Genomic DNA, 24,756 nt, shown 5'->3' with positions numbered 1-24,756 from the left:
TCAGATTCTGGATTTATAAGAACCATTTTTGTTTGAGTTTTAGAGGAATCATTAACATCTCTTGTAAGTGTGCAAGAAAATTATAAAATAACGTCTTGATTTGAAATCTTAAATCTGTAGATTTTCACCCGAGAAGTAAAATTTGGAAATTTTACATTGAGTTTCAAGCAATTTTCATGATCAGTTGGCCATCTACACCCTCAAGAAGTGAAGTCGGTCTATATGGAGGCATTACCAAATGGACAGATAAAAACTTAATCCGATACACGTTTTTGTGAGCCTAAAATACCATAATATTTACAATTTCAGGCAAATCAGATAAAAACTACGGTTTCTAGAAACCCAAGGAGTTAAATCGGGAAATCGTTCTTATGGGGGCTATACTAAAATATGGAGCGATACTCACCGTTTTCGGCACACCTCTTTATGGCCCGAAAATACCTCTAGATTTCCAATTTCAGGCAAATAGGATAAAAACTTTGGATTCTAGAAGCCCAAGAAGTAAAATCGGGAAATCGGTCTATTAGGGGCTATACCAAAATATGGACCGATGGTTAGGTTAGGTTAGGTTATGTGGCAGCCCGATGTATCAGGCTCACTTAGACTATTCAGTCCATTATGATACCACAGTGGTGAACTTCTCTCTTATCACTGATTGCTGCCCGATTCCATGTTAAGCTCAATGACAAGGGACCTCCTTTTTATAGCCGAGTCCGAACGGCGTTCCACATTGCAGTAAAACCACTTAGAGAAGCTTTGAAACCCTCAGAAATGTCACAAGCATTACTGAGGTGGGATAATCCACCGCTGAAAAACTTTTTGGTGTTCGGTCGTAGCAGGAATCGAACCCACGACCTTGTGTATGCAAGGCGGGCATGCTAACCATTGCACCACAGTGGCTACCAAAATATGGACCGATACTCACCATTTTCGGCACACCTATTTATGGTCCTAAAATACATCTAGATTTCCAATTTCAGGCAAATTGGATAAAAACTACGGTTTCTATAAGCCCAAGACCCCAAATCGGGAGGTCGGTTTATATGGGCACCATATCAAAACATGGACCGATGCTCACAATTTTTGGCACACCTCTTTACGGTTCGAAAGTACCTCTCGATTTCCAAATTCAGATAAATTGGATAAAAACTGCGGTTTCTATAAGCCCAAGAAGTAAAATCGGGAGATCGGTCTATATGGGGGCTATACCAAAATATGGATCGATACTCACAATTTTTGGCACACGTATTTGTGGTCCTACAATACCTCTAGATTTCCAATTTCAGGCAATTTGATAAAAACTACGATTTCTATAAGCCCAAGACCCCAAATCGGGAGGTCGGTTTATATGGGGACTATATCAAAACCTGGGCCGATATAGCCCATCTTCAAACTTGACCTGCCTGCAGACAAAAGACGACTTTGTGCAAAATTTCAGCACGATTACTTCATTATTGAAGACTGTAGCGTGATTACAACAGACAGACAGACAGACGGCCATCGTTATATCGTCTTAGAATTTCTCCCTGATCAAGAATATATATACTTTATATAGTCGGAAATCGATATTTCGATGTGTTACAAACGGAATGACAAACTTATTATATCCCCGTCACCATTCTATGGTGGTGGGTATAAAAACAGAGGCCATTACTTTGCCAGCGGACTTTTGAGTCTTTCCACGCTTCGGAGACGGTTCACCGGTTGCTGTCCACTCAGCCGACTGTCGATTGGACTCAGGTGATGGAGCTATGTTTCAGTGTTTCATCCATTGTCACATATCGACGGAAAAACTCGGGTGTATTACGAGTTAACAGCTGCAAACACCGCTCAGAATCATCAACACGTTGTTGTTTTTGGTCAAATGTGAGCTCGCGCGGCACCCATTTTGCACAGAGCTTCCGCATATCCAAATATTGATGAATGATATGACCAACACGTTCCTTTGATATCTTTAAGGCCTCTGCTATCTCGTTCAACTTCATTTTACGGTCATTCAAAATCATTTTGTGGATTTTTTTTGATGTTTTCGTCGGTAACCATCTCTTTCGGGCGTCCACTGGGTTCACCGTCATCCGTGCTCGTTTCACCACGCTTGAATTTTGCATACCAATCAATTATTGTTGATTTCCCTGGGGCAGAGTCTGGAAACTTATTATCAAGCCAAGTTTTTGCTTCCACCGTATTTTTTCCCTTCAGAAAACAGTATTTTATCAAAACACAAAATTCCTTTTTTTCATTAAAACAAACAAAAGTTGCTTCACAAAAGACACTCTATATCACAAACTAATTGACTTACAGACGTCAAATTTTGACACGAATCATTTGAAGGTTGGTACTATATAAAAATAATATGCATTTAACACAAGCGACGCCATGTATGTGTCAGACTGGGGACTTATCAGCCAACGCGTTACTAAAAGATGGGTCTAAGACCGGTCCTTCTTAGCGTTACATACAAATGTATAAACTGATTATACCCTGTACCAAAATAGTGGTGAAGGGTATAAAAATCGATTGATTCATATAAATGGACTTGAAAGACGCAAGGCAATACGTTTTTCAGTTTTTGGACTGAATGTTAAAGATAGTGGGAAGTAACAGGCCACCACTTTAACTTTTCGAAAAGTGGCATTGAATTGAACGAACAACCCATGAGAGGCAAAATCAAAATGCTCTCATTAATTTACCCTCTCATGGGATGTCCGTGGGAAATATATGTTGATTTTTGATTGAAGATAAAAAGAGGCACTGCACCAAGAAACAGGAAAATAAAATTAAATTTCAGAAATATTTTTATTTGTGCATACAACTGCATGTCAATTAATTTATTTGTACTTAAACGACTTCTAAGCTCTAATTTTATTTAAATATATGACACTTTTTTTCTTAATAAAAAAACAAATGCAATAAATACATACATTTCACCTTAATGAATTTAGCTCTTTTAATGCATTTATTAAAATAATGTGACCCAGTCCATTGAAATTGAATTATAATGACATAAACAACCGTTTATTTATATAATCATCTATTGCTTCTTCGCAAGACTACGTAGGGCACGTTGACGGGTCTTGAGCAAGTTCGAAAATACCAACTGGCTAGCAAATTGCTCGCAGAATATCGAACCTATTCCATTGATTACGCTTTGCATTAGAGTGTGGGGCAAATAACCTGCGGTACGTTCAGCAATACCCAATGTACTTAAAGCTGAAGCGACATATGTATCAGGTGAGGGAGAGAATGTATTCGCTTTGCGAATTTTTGACATGTTTGTAGCAACGAAGCCGGGTTGTATACTTTGAACGTAGATGCCACGAGCGCGGTATTCAGTTTGCAAGTCAGCACTAAACTTATCCACAAATGCCTGTAAATAAAGAAATTATGTTAGACAACAAACAGTACAAATATAAATAACTATTTTCAAATTAAAATTGAATTGATTTTGAAAAAGAATTCAATTAAATCGGACAATGTTTAATTAAACAATTGATGTTATTTGTTGCTGTTTTCAATAAAAAAAAATAATTAGTATAATTAATTTTGAAAAAGTCGAAATGTCGACTTTTCGAAAAGTCTACACTCAAAAATCAGGGAACCCACCATGAAGGAAAGTTTTGGTTCATTTTAGAAAAGTGTAGCTAATTTTAGAAAATGTTAACCAAATTTTATTACCAAAGCCAATATCACTCCGATATGGCAAAAATAAGTAAATATTTTTCGACAAATTCAAGAAAATTGGCTTTAAGCTGAGATCAAACATACTTTTCCTCTGTTGGTTAAGCTACACTTGTAGTTTAGTCAATGCATGGCTTTAAGCTGAGATCAAAAGAAACAACAATAACGATTGAAGAGAAGCCAACAATAAAAAAAACAAAACGAAGGAAAATACAAATTTAGTAAATCTTTATGTATCATTTGTGTATAATTTTTTGTCCCCTTTTAGTTAATTTAACTAGCGTACGCAAAAAAACTATTAAAGGCAAGAAAACTTTCTCAAAACATTATAATAATTCCTTCAAATAAAATTTAGTTAAATAGGCTAGGAGGTTCACATTTTTTTAGTATTAAATTTAAATGGTCGACTTTTCCAAAATGTTCAAAAAATCGACTTTTTGATTCTGATTGCAAACTAACCTAATACTTAATAAATGGGAGCTATATCTAAATTGTGATTTTGATTTCGGCACACTGAAAAAACAGTGAACCCATCAGAAAGAAAAATTTTGGTTAATTTAAAAAATTTTAACTAAACTTTATTACAATCGCTGACATCACACCGATATCTCAAAAATAAGTAAATATGTTATTTTTCGACAAATTCAAGAAAATTTATTAGACACAATTAATTTATTTCACTTGTTAAAGAAAATTTTGTTGTGTCAATGAAAAATTTGGAGCTCAAAATTGCAAGAACGTCTTTAATGCCATACGAAATACGCATTTGTAGTAAAATTTACAAATTAAAAGAAATAATGAATTATTTTGTGAGAAGTACGAATTTGGAAAATATTTATGCTTCATTTGTGTATAGTTTTTTTTCGCGTTTTTACTTTATTTACCTAACGTACGCAAAAAAATAGAATAAACGAATTTTTCTCCAAACATAATAATTCCATGAAATAAAATAAAGTAAAATTGGTTTTAGTGAAATGTATGGTTCACTTTTTTTTGAGTGCACGCTCAGACAACACATGTCTCCGTGAGCAATATCGAATAAATCGATTTTATATGAAAGAATGGAGCAACTGCACTTTACTGGCATAAACCTTGATAACTTTGCTAAAACTGAACTGAAACTCAAATGAAAGAGCAGAAGATGGTCTTTGATATACAGGAGGAAAAAGTATATGTCATAATCAATGGACTTTTAAGATATATACAATTTTTCACAAAATTAGGGTCAACATTTTAATTTTTTTGTTATATCTCATAAACTTTAGTAGATATTTACGTAAAGTTTTTGGTGGTTAATAGTACTTGGGATTAGCTTTACAACTTTTAAATTGAACCATAAATGACTGAGATAGAGCAAAATTTTGAACGACTTTTACGAGGTTATTTCTCAAGACCGGGTCAAAAATTTTACTTTGTTAGAATCATAACACCGAACTACGCAACATACTTGAAATTTAAGTGATTTGGTGGCACCTCACTAAAGTGCAGTTAAGCCAAAACAAGTAAGGAAAGCCTAAAGTCGGGCGGCGCCCGACAAATCAAATTCGTTAAATGTGTTGAGTGCTGCATATAAAGGTTTTTGGACATATCAGTCGAAAAGTGACAATTCCTAACCTAACGTAGCCTCCAAATATTCATAACATTTTACAATTTATTAAAATCATGTTCCTTCCCGGATAATTTCCACGACTACCTAACGTACAATTCGAAGATTTGTGTTTCGAGTTTCGAAAAACATTTTTGCTGGCATATTAATACAGCCATATACATACCTTTGTGGCACTGTATACTGTTAGTAGTGGATTCGGTATTACTGCGGCTGTTGATGCTACATTTATTATTACACCCTTTTTCTTCTCCACCATACTTGGCAATATCAATGCAGTCATATGTGTCACCGAATGAACATTCGCAGAAACAATATCGCGCAAAAATTTAGGATCATTTTGAATACATTCGACAAAGAATTCAGGATGGGAATAGCTCATGCCAACATTGTTCACTAAAACGCCAATATCCAATCCTTGAATGTTCTTTTTGATTTTTTCAAAAATTTCAGAGCCTCCAGTGAAATCAACATCAATAACCTTGGTTTCAACGCTATAGGCATCGGCTGTGGTAAATAATAAAAAATCGAAAAAAAAAACTCTTAAATGGATTTACTAATATTGGAGAATTTACTAAGAGTCTTACCAATTTCCTTAGCAACACTTTCCAATTTACTAAGGCTTCGGCTGATGAGTACCACATTTAGTCCTTTCTTGGCCAACTAAAAATTAAGGAAAAAAATAATGTTAATCAGATTGAAGATAAGAAAGTTTTTGAGGTGCTGAAATAAACTATAATTATAATAATTAAATAGAATATACCATTAGTTTCCAAATTATCGCACTAGAAAGAACATTTTTGTAATAAATGGCCAAAGAATAAGTTGTTTAACTGTTTTTGTCTGCTGAAACGGGAGAAGAAGTCACATTCGCTAGAAAACCAAACTCATTACTGCTGTGTTTTTTAAGAAATGTTTGTTATTTCAGTGATAGAACTTGTTGAACATTAATGTCAATATTCATAATAATTTACAGACAGTTTATCCAAGGAATTTTTATGGTAATATGTAGTATGTTTCAAGCTAACTTTTATGAATATGGCCCACAGGGTGAGCCACTTCTGCGTGTAACAACTATGCACTATGCATACTAATGGCTTTAATGATTTTAACCACGGCTGCCACAGTTTGTAGAATTCTACCAAAAATGGTAGATTTTTTGCTGTTTGTTAGTTTGATAGAATTTTTGATGTTTGGTAGATTTTGCAAAACATTCCTCTGCAATTTTAAAATTTAAACAACATTTTCTATAGAAATAAAATTTTGGCAAAATTTTTTATAGAAATAAAATTTTGAGAAAATTTTCTATAGAAATAAAATTTTGAGAAAATTTTCTATAGAAATAAAATTTTGGCAAAATTTTCTATAGAAATAAAATTTTGGCAAAATTTTCTATAGAAATTAAATTTTGACAAAATTTTTTATAGGAATAAAATTTCGACATAGTTTCTATAGAACTAAAATTTTGGCAATTTTGTCCTTGTTGTACTTTTTGACTGCAGTACACGAAATTACATTCTCTCATAAAAGAGAAAATGAACTAAAAGTAATGAAGAAAATCATTGCCCCAATTGATGACCATTTTAACAATACAATAGTTCTTTTTTTCTATTTTTGGGAATCGTACACCCAGAAAAAAGTGCCTTGGAAACTAAAGGAAAAAATGTTTATAAATTTAGTTTATCCATTTTATTTTACATTTTTGTGTGAAATAATAAAATTTACTTGTTTCAGTAAAAAAAATCCTAAAATGAAAGCAGTTAGGAATAGTTAATTAACTAGATTAAGGCATGGAATTTTACTAATTCTGTTTTCTTCGCTGGGTATAAGAATTTACTACTGAACAAGAAAATTTTAGTCACTGATAACAAAGCATTCCTAAAAATAAACAAATACCGAACTAACTAACCAAGTTTCCTCAAATTTAGTACAATTTAGTATAAAATGATAATTCTTACTTCCTTTATTATAGAAAGCTTATCATACATACGAATAAAACTTAGCATAGGAAAATATTTTAGTTCATTCGAAGTAAGAAGTATTCAATCCTTTCCAAACTTAAGGAAACAAACTTGTTAAAATATAGGAAATTTTCCTATATTTCTTTTATCTACCTGTAATCGATACCTGTCATCGATGTAATCGATATGTTTTCGCGTGGGTTGTTTTTTTAGTTTGAATCGAGTTGTTATAATATAATAAATAACAAATAAAATATTTATTATTTTAAATTAGTGAGAAAATTTTTCGTTTTTTTTTTCAAAATTATTGAACATAAATAACAAACAATAAGTCTATCAAAGTTCGTGATGGTGTATAAAGAAAGAACCCCTTCATTCGTCTTTATTTTGGAATCTTTAATTATCAGGTAACATTCATACAGTGACGCTAACCTTTTGTGAAAAAAATTGGTTTATGATTGTTTATATTTGTAGGTATTGAAATTGTAAAAGGAGGACAAAATCGTTACACAGCATCTTATTAAAAGGGAAAGGAACAAGAAGACGAAAAGCATTACCTTTTACAGTTGGTAACTTTACATGGCAATTGGAAATAGTGGAATAATAAACTAATATTTCAAGGTCACTCGATGCTGTTAATTCTTAATAAATATATTTAATATATTAATAAAACATGTCTTTTATTGAAGAAAAAATGCCTATATAAATAAATAAAACTGTATTTAAAAGCGAAGGTAAGCAGTTCTAATTTTGAAGTAAAAGGTTTACCACAAATATGTAAGATTTGTCCAAATGAATGAAAAAAGTTCAATAAAATCATTCCATATATTATATTCAGTTAAATTTTTTCATTCTGTAGTATAGTGGTACATACACGCAAAGAAAAAAAACGTTTGGAAAACGTGTACCGAAAACGTTTTTCTTTTGGTAGAGTTTTTTGAATTGCTTCGAAAATTTTAAACTTTTATCACCAAAAAAATTCGTTTGTTACAAAGTTTTTATTTTTTCAATAAAAAAAGTTAGTTTTGAAACAACAACAGAGTCCATTTCGTTTATATCAAACACTGTTCTTTTCTGACTTTTGGTCTTTAATAAAACACATTTTACAGTTCAAAATTTTATATAGTACAGTGTAATGTTGAACATTTTTTCGGAATCTTCCGAACATATGTGGAATGTATGTAACAAAAAAAAAACAAAACTTTGGTCGAAGCAGGGATCGAACCCACGACCCTTGGCATGAGAGTCAGACGTAGCAACCACTGCTCCACGGTGCCAAACTAAATGTTTGTTTCTGTTAAATAAACTTTGTTTATTCGGTTCGTGGGCGCCGCAAGCTATGCAATATAAATATAACTTATATGGATAATTATCTATTGATGACCATAACAGGTACATAGCTCAGTGGTTAGTGTGTTGGCTCACAAAGTGCATGGTCCGCGGTTCGATTCTCCGTCCAGGCGAAAGGTAAAAAAATTTTAAAAATTTATAAATTCGTATAATTTCTTCTACATTGTTGGTATTACAGGAAAAGGTGTTAAGAACTAAAAAACTCGTGGATGTGAGAAAGATGTGAAAAAAAGATGTAATTAGCAAGAAAAAATTTTTTTTTAGTTAGTCTTTATGAAATTGTTGTTACATCCTGGAAAGAATAAATGTTTATCACAAAAAGTATATACTTTTCTTCCAAATACACTTCCTTACAGCGAAAAGCAAATAAGAAACGAACTTTGTTTGTCTAAAATTTCGTTTGGGAGGAAAGAATTATTTTTTTGCGTGTAAATATAGGAAAATGTTAACTAATATATGGAATGCATTCTACCTAATTTCTACGAAAATTCATATCATTCAAACAAATAAAAATGTCTTTGGCGCTATACGAAGTTCAACTTTCTTCACAATGAGTTCATTTTAACTTAAAGAAGTGACCACTTTTTCTGGGTGTAGGAATATGTTCTTTTGCTTTAGTTCATATTGAACTTATGTGTACGGCCATTGAACTTTATACCCACGTTTAGTTAGTACTTAAAAAAGTAAGATTTCATAAAGCTGTGGAAAATTAAAAAAAAAAAAATAATAAAATTTAACTACAAACAAATAATTTTTTTTTGCAATAAAAATAAGTTAAATTTAGCGTTAATTTAACTACGGATTTTTTTTTTTCAGTATATAATATTCAATATATACATATATATTTACGACATAAACTTCCGATAGAATTGGACCTAAAATTAGTATATTTACGAACTTCTGAATAGATAAATTGCGGCCAAACTTTTTAACAGCATGTCTACATTATACAATTACAGATATGCTGTTACAACCAAAAACAAACTCGATAAAATAACAGTAATTCGTCTGTTGAAAAACAGCAGTCACTGTATGCTATTTTCAGATTTTTTTCTTTGAGTGTAAGATTTTAAAATTTAAAGAAAATTTTCTATAGAATTAAATTTGGGCAAAATTTTCTATAGAAATAAAATTTTGACAAAGTTTTCTATAGAAATAAAATTTTGACAAAGTCTATAGAAAAGAAAAATTTATATAGAAATAAAATTTGGGCAAATTTTTCTCCAAAAATAAAAAGTTACTAAATTTTGTATAAAGTAATATCCTTAGGTTAGGTTAGGTGGCATCAGGCTCACTTAGACTATTCAGTCCATTGTGATACCACATTGGTGAACTTCTCTCTTATCACTGAGTGCTGCCCGATTCTATGTCTATGACAAGGGATCTCCTTTTTATAGCCGAGTCCGAACGGGGTTCCACATTGCAATGAAACCAATTAGAGAAGCTTTGAAACTCTCAGAAATGTCACCAGCATTACTGAGGTGGGATAATCCACCGCTGAAAAACTTTTTGGTGTTCGGTCGAAGCAGGAATCGAACCCACTAACCATTGCACCACGGTGGCTCCCTTAAAATTGTAATTTTCGTGTTAGGTCATACTAACAAAGTCTACTGTAGGTAACTTCAAAGTCTACTGTAGGTAGTAACTTTCCCTTGGTGCAAGCTAAAAATATTTAAAACTTCGACACATTTAAACATCTAAATAAATTGTCGATATTACGCACAAAAAATTTTTCACGAAATTAATTGATCCAATGAATTTTTTAATTGAAATGTGTTCAATCATAGAAATGATATATCAGTTAAAAAGTGAAAGTCAATTGAAAAATCAATTGATCCAATTAAAAAATTAATTGATACTATTAATTTTGTGATTGATTTTTGTTTCAATTAAAAAATTTGTTGAATCAATTAAATTTTTAATTGAATATTTTTTAAAACTTAATTAAGACTTTAATTGAAAAAAAATTTCGTGAATGTTTGGTAAAATTTTCTTCGATTTTTGGTAGATTACTTTTGGCTCGAGTGGCAACCGTGATTTGAACCAGCCTGTTACGAAGACAATGTTACAATACTTCTCAAGGAAACGGATCATAATAGATTTAGCAGGAGAGCTGAAAAAGTCCTTAGGGCAGCACATGGCTGGGCAAGACCCTGAATGGCCTGAATGTAAACCCGGAGAAGACAGAATTATGCCTATTCACTACACGTTTAAAATTGCCGAATTTTTTGGGCAAGTTGATACCAGTTTCTAATAAAATAAAGCAAATAAGAGTTCCCATCAGAGATGGTCGGTATCAAACTTTTTTATGTTTACGACTGTCGCAAAGTTGTAAACGTCGTAAACGTCACATACGCGACGTAAATGTATAAAAAGTAACAAACGTCACAAACTCAAAATACTACAATCGCTTCAGGTGGACAGGAAATTCGATGATATCCAAAATGACGATATGTTCGAAGAATTTTTAATTCTCAGGAATGTTCATCAAACTATTAATGATGTAGTAAGCGTTAGATTTGTACCCGCTCATAATTAACCTTCCACAAATTTCTACAGAAACTGGCAGCGAAGAAGAACCACTACTTAATTCTTATGTAAGTGAACTGATGTTTAGAAAGAATATTATAAATTTACTTTTTGACATATTAGTGCCAATTTCCACACTGCAGCAAGCTTGTTTGAACATTATGGACCACGCAAAACCCGAAAAAATTGAAGTTGCGAATGTGAGATGTAAAACTAGTTGAATTTTTCAATAAATACAATGTAACAGCATAGTTTTTGCATCCCTTTTATCGGGGAGCCAAACTAAATTAAATTAAATATTTAAATATTTTTCTGGCCAAAAGGTTTACGACTTTTGCGACATACGTATTATACCGTCGTAAATGTATGTCGCAAAAGTCACAGTTTGCGACAGGCCAACCCTGGTTCCCATAGACAGGAAATTGGAAGAGCCACATCAAAGAGGGGACTGAGAAACCCTACAAATGTTGGGTACTTTACAGAAGAGCGGCGGGTTCTAAATGGGACCTGAATCCAAAGGCCACGCACTGGATATAGGACAATCATGACATACCCGTCGATTGTCTGGTTTACAACGGGTTCAACAGATCTGTGGTCTTGGCATAATTGGGTCAATGCAGATTACGTCAACCAGAGCCTTAGAGACTCTACTGAATTTAAGGCCAATACAGGTTCAGATCAAAAGCGAAGCCGGCATGGCTGCCGTGAGATTGAAGATGTCGGGAGAATGGACGGAAACACGAAACATGACGAACATGAAAGGATAATAGGGGTTCGGTGGGTGTACTGGCGTATGCTGCAAGAATCCCTGATCGTATACCTGAGATGGTCATAGCTACCAAGTATGTCGTTCTAACGCCAATAATATGGTTATGAGAGAATGACCCATAGAACAGATATACAGAGGAAATATTTTATTTTATTTTATTTATGTTTTGAGGATGGTTAGGTTAGGTATAGTGGCAGCCCGATAATTCAGGCTCACTTAGACTATTCAGTCCGGCGTTCTACATTGCAATGAAACCACTTAGAAAAGCTTTGAAACCCTCAGAAATGTCACCAGCATTACTGAGTTGGGATAATACACCGCTGAATAACTTTATGGTGTTTGGTCGAAACTGGGTTTGAACCCACGACCCTGTGGAAGCAAGGCGGGCATGCTAACCATTGCACCACGGTGGTGAGGATGATGAGACACTACCTTTGTCACTGCCCTGCCTTTATTAGGCAAAGAGTTCATACTATCGGTGAAGAGGTGATTCGGAACCTCCAGTTTGGAAACAGGGACCGAAAACAAATTAGAGAATTCAATCTAACCTAATGCCGAATTTAAATACTGTACATGAAGATCAAACTTCAGACATTCTGCGATTTATAGGAAAAATATGTCACAAAACTAATTTTGGTATACACAGAAAAAAAGTAAACAATTTTATGGGAAGAATGAACTACCTCTCCACATACTCCACAGGGTTGTTAAACCCAGGAAAATATAATGCCTTGTTCCCCTTTTTAACTGCAGTTCACGAAATTCCATCCACTCATAGAAGAAAAAGTGAACTAAAAGTAATGAAGAAAATCATTGGCGCCAAATGATGACCATTTAAACCATACACACCCTCAAAAAAAATCGCTTCTGTAACATATGCCCCAAACACATTTTGCTTCAAGTACATATATTTTCAGGATTGGTCCAAACAAAATATTGTTTGTATTGTTCTAACATACTATGTTTTACCTTAGGCATACACTGATAGAAAAAAATTAGTGAAATTTTCTTTGTGTATATATATTTTTAAGGCGCCAATTTTGGTTACATCCAGCATACTCTCAAGGTCTGTATTTCTAAACACATATATGTTTACAGGCTATTTCTAAATTAATATATATTTGCATTGTGTTAAAAAATTTGAGTTCCAAGCATACAATCTTTACACTCAAACATATGAAAAACAGTATTTTTCGTCCGAGCAGTAGTTCATTCTTACTATTTTTGGGATCGTACGAAAATGTTATTTTATAACAAGTATATACGGCCGTAAGTTCGGCCAGGCCGAATCTTATGTACCCTCCACCATGGATTGCGTAGAAACTTCTACGAAAGACTGTCATCCACAATCGAATTAATTGGGTTGTGGTATCTTATTTAAATCTTCTTAACATCGTTTTCTAAATTGTTAGTTAGTCCATACGCGGTATATATTAGACAGAAAAGGTATGTATAGGTAAGTCTACAAATAATTACGAATCGATATGGACTTTTGCACGGTACGTAGAGAGCCAGAATTGAAACAAGAGGTCGCATATATGTGGGCTATATACACCCAGAAAAAAGAGTCTTCGAAACTAGAGGAAAAAATGTTCATCAATTTAGTTTAGCCATTTTATTTCCATTCAGTTAAATTTTTGTGGGAAATAATAAAATTTACTTGTTTCAGTAAAAAATCCTAAACTGAAAGCAGTTAGGAATTAACTAGAATAAGGCATGTAATTTTACTAATACTGTTTTCTTCGTTGGGTATAAGAATTTACTACTGAACAAGAAAATTTTATTCACTGATAACAAAGCATTCGTAAAAATAAACAAAAACCGAACTAAAACCAAGTTAACTCAAATTTAGTAAAGTTTCTTATAAAATGATAAATTTATTTATTTATTTTATTTATTTATATTCCTATTAAGAAGTATTCAGTCCTTTCAAAACTTAAGGAAACACACTTGTTAGAATATAGGAAAATTTCCTACATTTCTTTTATCTACTGTAATCGATACCTGTCATCGATATGTTTGCGCGTGGGTTGTTTTTTTAGTTGGAATCGCGTTGTTATGGTATACGAAGAGATTGTTAAAAATAATATAGTAAAACAATATAATAAACAACAAATCAAATATATAAAATATTTGTTTTTTTAAATTGGTGAGAAAAATTTTCGTTTTTTGAAAATTGGTTTATAAAAAAAGAAAACACCAGCAGAATAACAACCCCTTCATTCGACTTCATTTTGGAATCTTCGATTATCAGGTAATATTCAGTGACGCTAACCTTTTGTGAAAAAATTGGTTTAGGATTTTTTGTTTATATTTGTAGGTATTGAAATTGTAAAAGGTGGACAAAATTGCTAGGCAGCAACTTATTCAAAGTGAAAGGTACTAGAAGAAGAAAAAATGTGTTTTAATATTTCAAGGCCAGTCGATGCTGTTGATTCTAGATAAATATATTTAATATATTAATAAAACATGTATTATATTGAAAAAAAAAAAATGCCTATATAAATAAATAAAATTCTATTTAAAAACGAAGATAAGCAGTTTTATTTTTGAAGTAAAAGGTTTACCACAAATATGTACGATTTATCCAAATGAATGAAAAAGTTCAATAAAATCATTCCATATATGAATTCAATTCAGGTAATTTTTTTCATTCTGTAGTATAGTGGTACATAAATATAGGAAAATGTTAACTAATATATGGAATGCATTCTACCTAATTTCTACGAAAATAATGTCGTTCAAACAAATAAAAATATCTTTGGCGCTATACGAAGTTCAATTTTCTTCACAATTAGTTCATTATACCCTGCGCCACACTGTGAAACAGGGTATTATAAGTTAGTGCATATGTTTGTAACACCCAGAAGGAGACGAGATAGACACATGGTGTCTTTGGCAATAATGCTCGGGGTGGTTTCCTGAGTCGATATAACCATGTCCGTCTGTCTGTGAACACATTTTTGTGATCAAAGTCTAGGTCGCAGTTTAAGTCCAATCGACTTCAAATTTGGCACAAGTTCCTGTTTTGGGTCAGAATAGAACCCTATTGATTTTGGAAGAAATCGGTTCATCTTTAGATATAGCTCCCATATATATCTTTCGCCCGATATGCACTTATATGGCCCCAGAAGCCAGAGTTTTATCCCGATTTGCTTGAAATTTTGCACGAGGAGTACAATTGGTAGTATAGTCAAGTGTGCTAAATTTTATTAAAATCGGTTCAGATTTAGATATAGCTCTCATATATATCTTTCGCCCGATATTGACTAATATGGTCCTAGAAGCCAGAGTTTTGGCCCAATTCGGTTGAAATTTTGCACTAGAAGTACAATTAGTAGTGTAGTCATGTGTGCCAAATTTGGTTGAAATCGGTTCAGACTTAGATATAGCTCCCATATATATCTTTCGCCCGATATGGACTAATATGGTCCTAGAAGCCAGAGTTTTGGCCCAATTTGTTTGAAATTTTGCACTAGGAGTACAACTAGTAATACAGTTAAGTGTGCAAAATTTGATTGAAATCGGTTCAGATTTAGATATAGCTCCCATATATATCTTTCGCCCGATATGGAATAATATGGTTCTAATAGCCAGAGTTTTGGCCCAATTTGGTTGAAATTTTAGACATGGAGTACATTTAGCATTGTAGCTATGCGTGCCAAATTTGATTGACATCGGTTCAGATTTGTATATAGCTCCCATATATAGCTTTCGCCCGATTTATACTCATATGACCACAGAGGCCAATATTTTGCTCCGATTTAGTTGAAATTTTGCACATGGAGTAGAATTAGCATTGTAGCTATGCCTGCCAAATTTGGTTGAAATCGGTTCAGATTTAGATATAGCTCCCATATATATGTTTTTCTGATTTCGACAAAAATGGTCAAAATACCAACATTTTCCTTGTTAAATCGCCACTGCTTAGTCGAAAAGTTGTAAAAATGACTCTAATTTTCCTAAACTTCTAATACATATACATCGAGCGATAAATCATAAATAAACTTTTGCGAAGTTTCCTTACAATTGCTTCAGATTTAAATGTTTCTCATATTTTTTTAATAACATTGTGTTCCATCCTAGTGCATTAGCCAACTTAAATTTTGAGTCTATAGGTTTTGTAAAAGTCTATCAAATTCTGTCCAAGTCGAGTGATATTTAAATGTATGTATTTGGGACAAACCTTTATATATAGGATGTGAAATGGTATCGAAAATTTAGATCTACAAAGTGGTGCAGGGTATAATATAGTCGGCCCCGCCCGACTTTAGACTTTCCTTACTTGTTTTAACTTAAAGAAGGGGTCACTTTTTTCTGGGTATACAATTATGAACTTGATATGGACCAATTTTTGTGTGATTGGTGATCGATTTATCTGAGGGCTATATATAACTATAAACCGATATGGACCTAGTTAGGCATGGTTGTTAACGGCCATATATTAGCACAATGTACAAATTTCAACTGACTCGGATGAAATTTGCTGCTCCAAGTGGCTCCAAAACCAAATCTCGGGATCGGTTTATATAGGGGCTATATATTATTATGGACTGATATGGACCACTTTTGGCATGGTTGTTAAATAGCATATACTACCACCACGTACCAAATTTCAACCAGATCGGATGAATTTTGCTTCTCCGAAAGGTACCGGGGGTCAAATCTGGGGATCGGTTTTTATGGGGGCTATATATAATTATGGGCCGATGTAGACCAATTGTTGCATGTTTGTTAGATACCATATACCAACACCATGTACCAAATTTCAGGCGGATCGGATGAAATTTGCTTCTCTTAGAGGCTCCACAAGCCAAATCTGGGAATCAATTTATACGCTATATATAATTATTGACCGATGTGGACCAATTTTTGCATGGTTGTTAGAGATCATATGCTGCCACCATGTACCAAATTTCAGCTGGATCGGATGAAATTTGCTTCTCTTAGAGGATCGGCAAACCAAATTTGGGGGTCCGATATGGCCCATTTGCAATACCATCCGACCTACATCAATAACAACTACTTGTGTCAAGTTTCAAGTCGATAGCTTGTTTCGTTCGAAAGTTAGCGTGATTTCAACAGACAGACGGACGGACGGACATGCTCAGATCGACTCAGAATTTCACCACGACCCAGAATATATAGATCAATATTTCGATGTGTTACAAACGGAATGACAATGTTAATATACCCCCATCCTATGGTGGAGGGTATAATAAAATTATGTTAAATTTACCGTTAGTTTAACTACGAAATTTTTTTTTCGGTGTATAATACATAAATATTTACGACATAAATTTTAGATAGAATTGGGCCTTAAATTAGTATATTTACGAACTTCTGAATAGTTCAATATTTCATTCAGCTTGAAATTGCAGTCAAATTTTTAAACAGCAAGTCTACAGATATGCTGTTACAACCAAAAACAACAGTAATTCGTCTGTTGAAAAGCAGCAGTCACTGTTTGCTATTTTCAGATTTTTATTATTATTTTATCAACATATCAAACTTTCATTTCTGTTTTTGTTTTATAGATTTTTTTCACTTACATTGCCTATTCATGACAGACTATTACGATAGGCAAACTTCGATTTTTGTTTCATCGCATCGATAATTTTTTAAATAATAGATAAATATTTACCCTTCATTCCATTTCCCACATGGAAATATGAAAAAACAAAAACTTGTGCTAATGATGCTTTGTAAATTTGCAACAAATAAATGATTTATTGATTTCGTAGAAAGACGAACTATTTTTGTAAGAGTACTTGACAATGAGGGTTTTTTTCTTTTGAAGATTTTGATGAATTTGCACATTTAAAAATCTATTGTAGTGACCACTGTGTTTACTTGCATTAGAAGTAAATACATTACGAACCTGATTTTGTTTACACATTTAGTAATAGGAATCTGAAATGCTTATACGTATGCTATTAACTACAGCAGAAGAAAATGTTCATACACTTCTCAAAGATAGTAAAAATGAACTACGGCATGGTTTATATAGTAATGATGTTTTCTTATACATTTAGTTCATTTTTGCTTTTATGAGAAAAAAGGCATTTCGTAAAACGTAGTTAAAAGTCCAAAAATATCATTAAAATCTTGTTATTTTAACAACGCATTATCTCTCAAAATCTCAAATATGGAATACAAGATAGTTCTGTTTTTGTTTTTTTGTGCATACAAAATATTATTAAAATTTTTGAACTTACAATAAATTTTGGTTAAAGAAATTTTTTAAGTTCAAAAAAATTGTTGTTGATATAATGTGACAAAATATTACTAAAATCGTAATTTATTTACAAATTACGTTGTTAGCTCAAATTTAAACATAATTTTAATTGTATTGACAAGAAAATTCATTGATTTTTTTTTTGTGTATGGTAATGAATTTTTCATTATATAATAAAATAGTATATACTATAGATGAACATTTTCATTGTCTCAAAACTGACGAATTTTCGTTTCAATGAAAACAATCGTTCGCTCAATTTTAGTCAAAGTGTGTACTACTCATATGCTTATGGTATAGTACGTGAGTATGCTAAAGGTAGAAAATCATTTATTGAGATGATATGCAAATAATTTTATTTAAATATGTGACTTTTCTTCGTTTTGAATAACATCATTACGGATTAATAGCTATAAAATTGAAGAGTTATCGGAATAGTAAATATATTATGTAAATATATTAAATTTTTTTCGCAAAATTGTTAATTTGTAGAATAATATTATATTTTCCCATTAGCAAAAAACATTTTATTCAAAAACTATAGTAGATTTTGTTCAATGAAAGCGTTCATCCTTTATATGCAAGACGGGCCATTTAACCGTTGCATGACATATGCAAGACCAACAAAATAACTGATTGCCTCAATTAAACAATGAATTGAGTTCTGCGATCAATCAAATGTTTAATGAATCAATTAAAAAATTAATTGAAAGTGTCGAAGAATTGTAGAATTAATCAATTTTGTGATTGATTCTAAAATTTTTGTCATTGAATCAATTTCAATTTAAAAAAAAAAAATGCGTTGTTGACTAAAGTTCAGTAACCTGCCTTTAATTTGGATATTAAACCTCTGATATGAGTACATATTGGAATTAGGGTTATGTGCATTCGATTGAATTATACCCAAGTTAGAGTACATCCAATATCGCTCTCTTGCGTTCTCGATTATTTACTTTTTAAAGAAATTTTGAAATTGATTTGGTGTCATAGCTTATACATAAACAATTGAATAATGTCGGATTGGTGGTGGAACGTGTTGAAAATAATGATGAGACAGCACAATGCTCAAAGTTCACTTGCGTATACAAATGAATTAATTTCGAACTAAGTTTATGCATACAAATAGGGAGAAGAGCTCTTACACACATAATGCCAGAAACTGTCGTCAAATAACCAATAAGCTACAATGTAGCTCATGTTGATTTCTTTAGAAAATCGAATTAAAAAATGCATCATATGTTAGAAAACATTGTGCCAATAACAGCTCCCGGCGTCTATTGTAATATTTTTGTTTTTTGAATATTTTATATATATGTTATATATAGGTGAGCTACACTGAAACAAATATTGTCGTGAGGTCAAAGATTTCATGGCTTTAAAATACGATTGCAAATTTTGCTTAGCATAGAAGACGCATTTCTCTAATATAAAGTTATTTTCCTTGTCCAAAAGTCGATAAACTTTTCAATGAAGTCGTATTGTCCTTATAATTAAGTAATTTGACTTAAAAATGGGTATCATAAAATGAAAGAAAAAATGTTTGGGCTAAGGTCAACTTGACTTTAATCATTCAGAAAAATTCTTTAAATTGAATGAAATTGTCTTTAAATTGATTGTCTTTTTGCATCTTGACTACAAAGCAAAAAATCGTTCAAATGTAGGTCATGTTTTTCAACTCTTTATTTTAAAGACGTTTTTTACTTGAAACATAGCATAATTTCTACTGGATGTCGAGTCTTAATTTGGAAAATAAAGTTGTCGTTAACCCATTTTAAAAGGACTTTGATAGCATATGAAGAAAAAAGCTGAGAAAGCGAAAACTTAAAATTTGCTTACTAGAAGCAAATACACAAAACCCAAATTTAAAAGAGAATTGTGTCTTAAAAGTATCCTTACTTGTATTCTTCGGCTCGGAATCAATACCAAATTTTTTAAAGTAAAGACAAAATCTTTGGAACCGGGTATGCTTTTTTTTCAGTGTACCGAATATAAAAAATATTTTGTTATTAAAAAAATCTGTTTTTTTTGTTTGTTTTAATCAAAAGGATAATAAGGTTTGGGGTAATTGAGATTAAAAACAGACAGAAGTTTTAGTACACTCAAAAAAAGTTTGCTGGGATCCAAAGATTTTGACCTTCCTTTAAGGATTTTGGTATTGATTCCGAGCCAAAGATGCGGCTTCTTTAAAATAAAGACATTTTTACTGACCTCCCTGGCTTTAAATCTAGGATCAATAAAATTAAAATTGGATACAGATCTCATTCATCGAATTTTTATTCTCTGTTTGCGATATATTAATAAAGGTATTCATGTACAAACAAATTCCAGTTTCAAAATCCAAATTATGCCAAGTACTTCAAAATAAAAACTATTTTCTCAATGCTAAAAAAACTTCAAATCAAAGATGCAAATTCTTAGAATAAGTCTTAGCCTATATTTGAAGCGTATTTATCTTAAATTTAAAAATTCAATATGTCAGTTGAGTTAAAGACGATTTCTTTAAATGAAAAATGGGTTTCTTAATTTTAAGGAACATTTGCCTTACTTCAAAGATCTACAACTTCAAGAGAGGGACGCAAAATTTCAAGATTTGTGTCCTAAATTTAATGAAAAAAATGTTTGAAGCAAGGATTATAAACTTTCTTTTAATTAAAATGTCATTATTTTAAAGAATTTTGTCCTTAGCATTGCGTAAATTTTGAGTCCTAAAATTTAAGTTGCATAATCCCCCATATCAGGTCAATATTTTTTTCAGTGTAGAGTTTGCTTTCCCTGTTCACCTGACTGTTTGCTATTTAGCAGATTTTTCTGCTGTATATAACAAAAATTCTCATTGTGTGTGCCGGTCTACAGAGACTCAACAAAAAAAAATTGACATTATATCAAATTGTTATGTATATAATATAGAGTAAAATATCTTTGGTTTAAAAAATAATATTAAAATTAACTGAAATCTTGGGATTAGCATTTAGAAACTTTTTTGAGAAAATTTAAATTTTTATAATAGATCATATGTTTGAAAACCGTTTAAATTCAACTCATTTAAATTTTTTTTAAGCAGGACCGTTTGCCATTTGCCATTGTAGGTTTCAATAAAGTCGGGTCTGGGCAAAATTTAATTTTTCTTGCTCTTTTTTCTCAGATTCATACATTTTCATTCATAAAAAAATCAAAGTTATTATATCCTGACCACTATGTGGTTTAGGGTATAATTAAATTTATATATGTCAAAAACTAAGTTTACATAGGTTTACGACGTTTTCGACGTATAGTAAAATACTTCGTAAATGTATGTCAAATACGTCAGAGTTTTCGACAGACCATCTTTGAGTGAGACTGAGCAGGTATTGAGCATTGAGCAGGTACTTAAACCTAACCTTCCTATTCGGCATTGTAACATAACATCTTCGAAGATATTTTGTGGATCCATCTTTTTCTAATAGATGGCGTTATTTAACGGCGTCTAAATCTTATCGTTGTATAAATCCTATCGGTCCCTCTGAACGAACTATGTCGGAGAAAATACTTCGAAACCTAATAATTCTCCACTTCATCTCATTCATATATTTAATTTTTAGTCCATTGTACGTATATAGGAAATGTTGTCAACAAGAAATCCGATTGAACTTCTTAGCGGCCTTTATGTAAGAATCTTAATGTCTATGTTTCACCGTTGTGCTTATCGTAAAAATTTCACGGAGTTCCTAAAAGGTGGTCAGTTATTCATTATAGTATACAACTATGATAACGTTTCGATAAAGAATACCCTCAAGTCAGTTTATGAAATTTCTTATGCATTGATTTTCTGTAAAACTACAAGAAAAATGAAAAATCAATATTACATTAATTTTGTACTTACCGCTTTGGTGTAGGCTTTTCCAATACCATCTGTAGCACCAGTGATAACTATTTTTTAGAGGAAATAGAGACAAAAAATACACCTTAATAACAATCTGAGGAAAATTTGGTTTAATTAACAAAAACAAATCAATTGATTTTTTTTTGAATCTTTGATAAGAAAAATACATTGTCAATCAGGTCATTTTGATTCACGTTTTTTGATTCACTATTCGTCACTCTATAATGAGTGCACATACCGGCCCATGATCCCATGCGACGAACATCGACCTTAGGTCCAAATAATTTGGGACCAATTATGTTAATGTACAGCCAAGGCAGGAACTTTGTAATGATTTGGTAGCCAACAATGGAAACGGCAGCTGTGCCAATAACTCGCATACATTTCGAATCGAATTCCATGGTATATTTGTTTTATTGAAAAAGCTTTTACTTTTGAATTATGCCTTCTCAAAAAAGGGCTCTTTTTTATTTTCTAACTTATTCACTTGGTATATTCCGCCTGGGGTATTGGAGACGATTAAATCGTTTGACTACTATAAACTACTGTCGCTAAAAAATTTTATTTTCCGTTGATTTCGGCGCAGAGACAAATGAGTGACGTATACGAATGGTTCGATATTTGGCCGAGCAATGTTCCTCAATTATTCGCTCTACGGATGGGAGGGAATATGTGTAGTGTTTGCCTTCGTCGAATGTCTGCCTTTAATTTGATTCCGTATAGAAATGAACACACATTTCTTTTTTGTATTTTCTTTGCTTTTGCTGCATTTGCCGCTGAGTCGTATTGTTTCTATTAAACATTCAGAACTCATACGCCATAATTCCATATGGTGGCTAAACATACATACAATGTATTTGGGCACATACGTGTGTTTGTTGTTGATAAGAAGACAAATCTGAGTTTCTCTCCCCTTTAGGGGTTCTATTTGTAGATTTATACAGTTACATGCCGACCGGCATAATTTCGGCTTTGCATTCATGCTCTCCATCTCTTCGATAAATATTTTCCTTCTATTATTATCGAGGGTGTGTAAAGTTGTGAGAGAGTGTGTGTGAGTATTTCTCATAATTTGTATTTCGAAAAGTTGTTCTCGCAAATTTAACACCCTATTTTGTGGGGTGTATTTTTCTGTCTTCAAAATATACATTTAGATTTGTATGTGTGAGAGGTTGGGTGGCGAACGCAATAAGAGAACTTTAGAACACTTTCACTTTTAATACTACAGATCCTGCATTTGGCAACCCTATGAACCCAACATATTTGATGATTGTTTGAATTCAACATGATTTCAGCAAGGAATATTGTTTAGTTGAAGATATTCATATATTTTAAATATTTTACTTCATTATTTATTAAAATTTAAAAACTATAATAAACATTACTAATTACAATCTTTTTAATTTAATCTAACACAAACAAAAACACATGTTAATTCCAGTTAAATGAAATGTTGATTCTCAGAAAATGAAAAAGCAATATCTATAGGCGATACAATACTTAGAAGTAAATTTGGAGTTTTGGAAGTTTGCATGCTATGTACTGAAAGTATTTTCTTTCGATGACTACACTGAAAACAATATTGACCAAATATGAAAGATTATGCAACCTAAATTTGAAGACAAACAATTTATAATACAATTTACAATATTAAGGACAAAATTCTTTAAAGTAATTAATTTTTTGTTAAAAGTTTTTTAGTATTTGCATGAAAAATTTTGTTCTTTAAATTTAGAACACAATTCGTTGCGTCCCTCTGTTAAAATCGTATGTCTTTGTAGTAACACAAAATTTTACTTGGATTCAAAGATTTTTACCTTCCCTTAAGAATTTTGGTATTGATTCCGAGCCAAAGATCCGGCGTTTTTAAAATAAAGAAATTTTTGGTGACCTTTCTAGCTTTAAATCTAGAATCAATAAAATTACAATAAGGATACAGATCTCAAACAAAGGCCAGCTTAAAAATCCAAATTGTAACGAATACTTTAAAGTAAGCAATATTTTCTTAATTCAAAAAAAAATCTTAAACCAAAGATGCTAAATCCTCAAAGTAAGTCTTAGCCTATATTTGAAGCGTTTTTATCTTAAACCTAACATCAATATTTTGATTTCTTTAAAACAAAAATATGTTGTATTACTTTAAGGAAAATTTGCCTTAGTTCAAAGACATACGATTTTAACAGAGGGGCGCAAATTTCATTGTTTTAAAGAAATTTGTCCTTAATATTTTGTAAATTGCGAATTCTAAAATTTAGGTTACGTGATATTAGTAAATATTTTTTCAGTGTAAGTGGCTTCACAGTAATATGAAAAGCCGTTCAGACCCGGCTATAAAAACGGGTTGCCTTGTGATTGGAATCGTTTTTTAATAATCCCAATCCGAAAGGCTTTTGACAAATTCGAAGGACGTTTTTCAAAATCAGGAAAAATTAAAAAAAAATCTTAAGAATTTGAAGAAAACAAAATGAAATACTCAAATAAATTAAAAATCAAGTTGTTAAATTTCTTAATTTTGGCTACAGTCGCCAATTACACCATAATGGTCCATTAATTCGTTAAGTGATGTTTTTGTGTTTCAACGTGCATCCTGTTCCATACTATGGATGTAAATAAATTAGCATCATTTTCTCTCAATTTCGTGTCTCTGTATACGAGCTTCGCACGCACACATACACTAACATCAAATCAATACTCGGTTGATTTAATTTTTAGTACAAGTTGATAAAATTGGAGTATACTTTTAGGAGCATATTTGTGTGCACGCTG

The 24,756-nt window shown here is 32.0% G+C and overlaps 1 protein-coding gene across 1 annotated transcript; it reads right to left on the bottom strand.

Annotated features, from left to right (window-relative positions):
- Positions 1 to 2,777: 2,777 nt before the first annotated feature.
- On the bottom strand, positions 2,778 to 22,519 carry LOC142229201 (very-long-chain 3-oxoacyl-CoA reductase-like). Its single transcript, XM_075299740.1, has 5 exons — positions 22,229 to 22,519; positions 21,991 to 22,037; positions 5,872 to 5,947; positions 5,451 to 5,791; positions 2,778 to 3,367 (listed from the first exon to the last, which is right to left on the bottom strand). Exons 1-5 carry the CDS (start codon positions 22,389 to 22,391, stop codon positions 3,032 to 3,034), a joined length of 963 nt encoding a protein of 320 aa, XP_075155855.1. The 5' UTR covers positions 22,392 to 22,519; the 3' UTR covers positions 2,778 to 3,031.
- Between the last annotated feature and the right edge of the window lie 2,237 nt (positions 22,520 to 24,756).

Source organism: Haematobia irritans, chromosome 3, assembly GCF_050003625.1.
Source record: "Haematobia irritans isolate KBUSLIRL chromosome 3, ASM5000362v1, whole genome shotgun sequence".
In the NCBI taxonomy this organism is placed as follows: domain Eukaryota; kingdom Metazoa; phylum Arthropoda; class Insecta; order Diptera; family Muscidae; genus Haematobia; species Haematobia irritans.
The sequence above is the reverse complement of the archived record's forward strand: the minus strand, read 5'-3'. Positions and strand labels throughout refer to the sequence as shown.

What these genes read in the sequence shown, in the direction of transcription:
- LOC142229201 (XM_075299740.1), bottom strand. Translation starts at nt 22,391, where the DNA reads ATGGAATTCGATTCGAAATGTATGCGAGTTATTGGCACAGCTGCCGTT. An exon ending in TCGCATGGGATCATGGGCCG is followed by an intron (nt 22,038 to 22,228) that starts GTATGTGCACTC and finishes TCTAAAAAATAG; the next exon opens with TTATCACTGGTGCTACAGAT. An exon ending in AAGTGTTGCTAAGGAAATTG is followed by an intron (nt 5,792 to 5,871) that starts GTAAGACTCTTA and finishes TATTTACCACAG; the next exon opens with CCGATGCCTATAGCGTTGAA.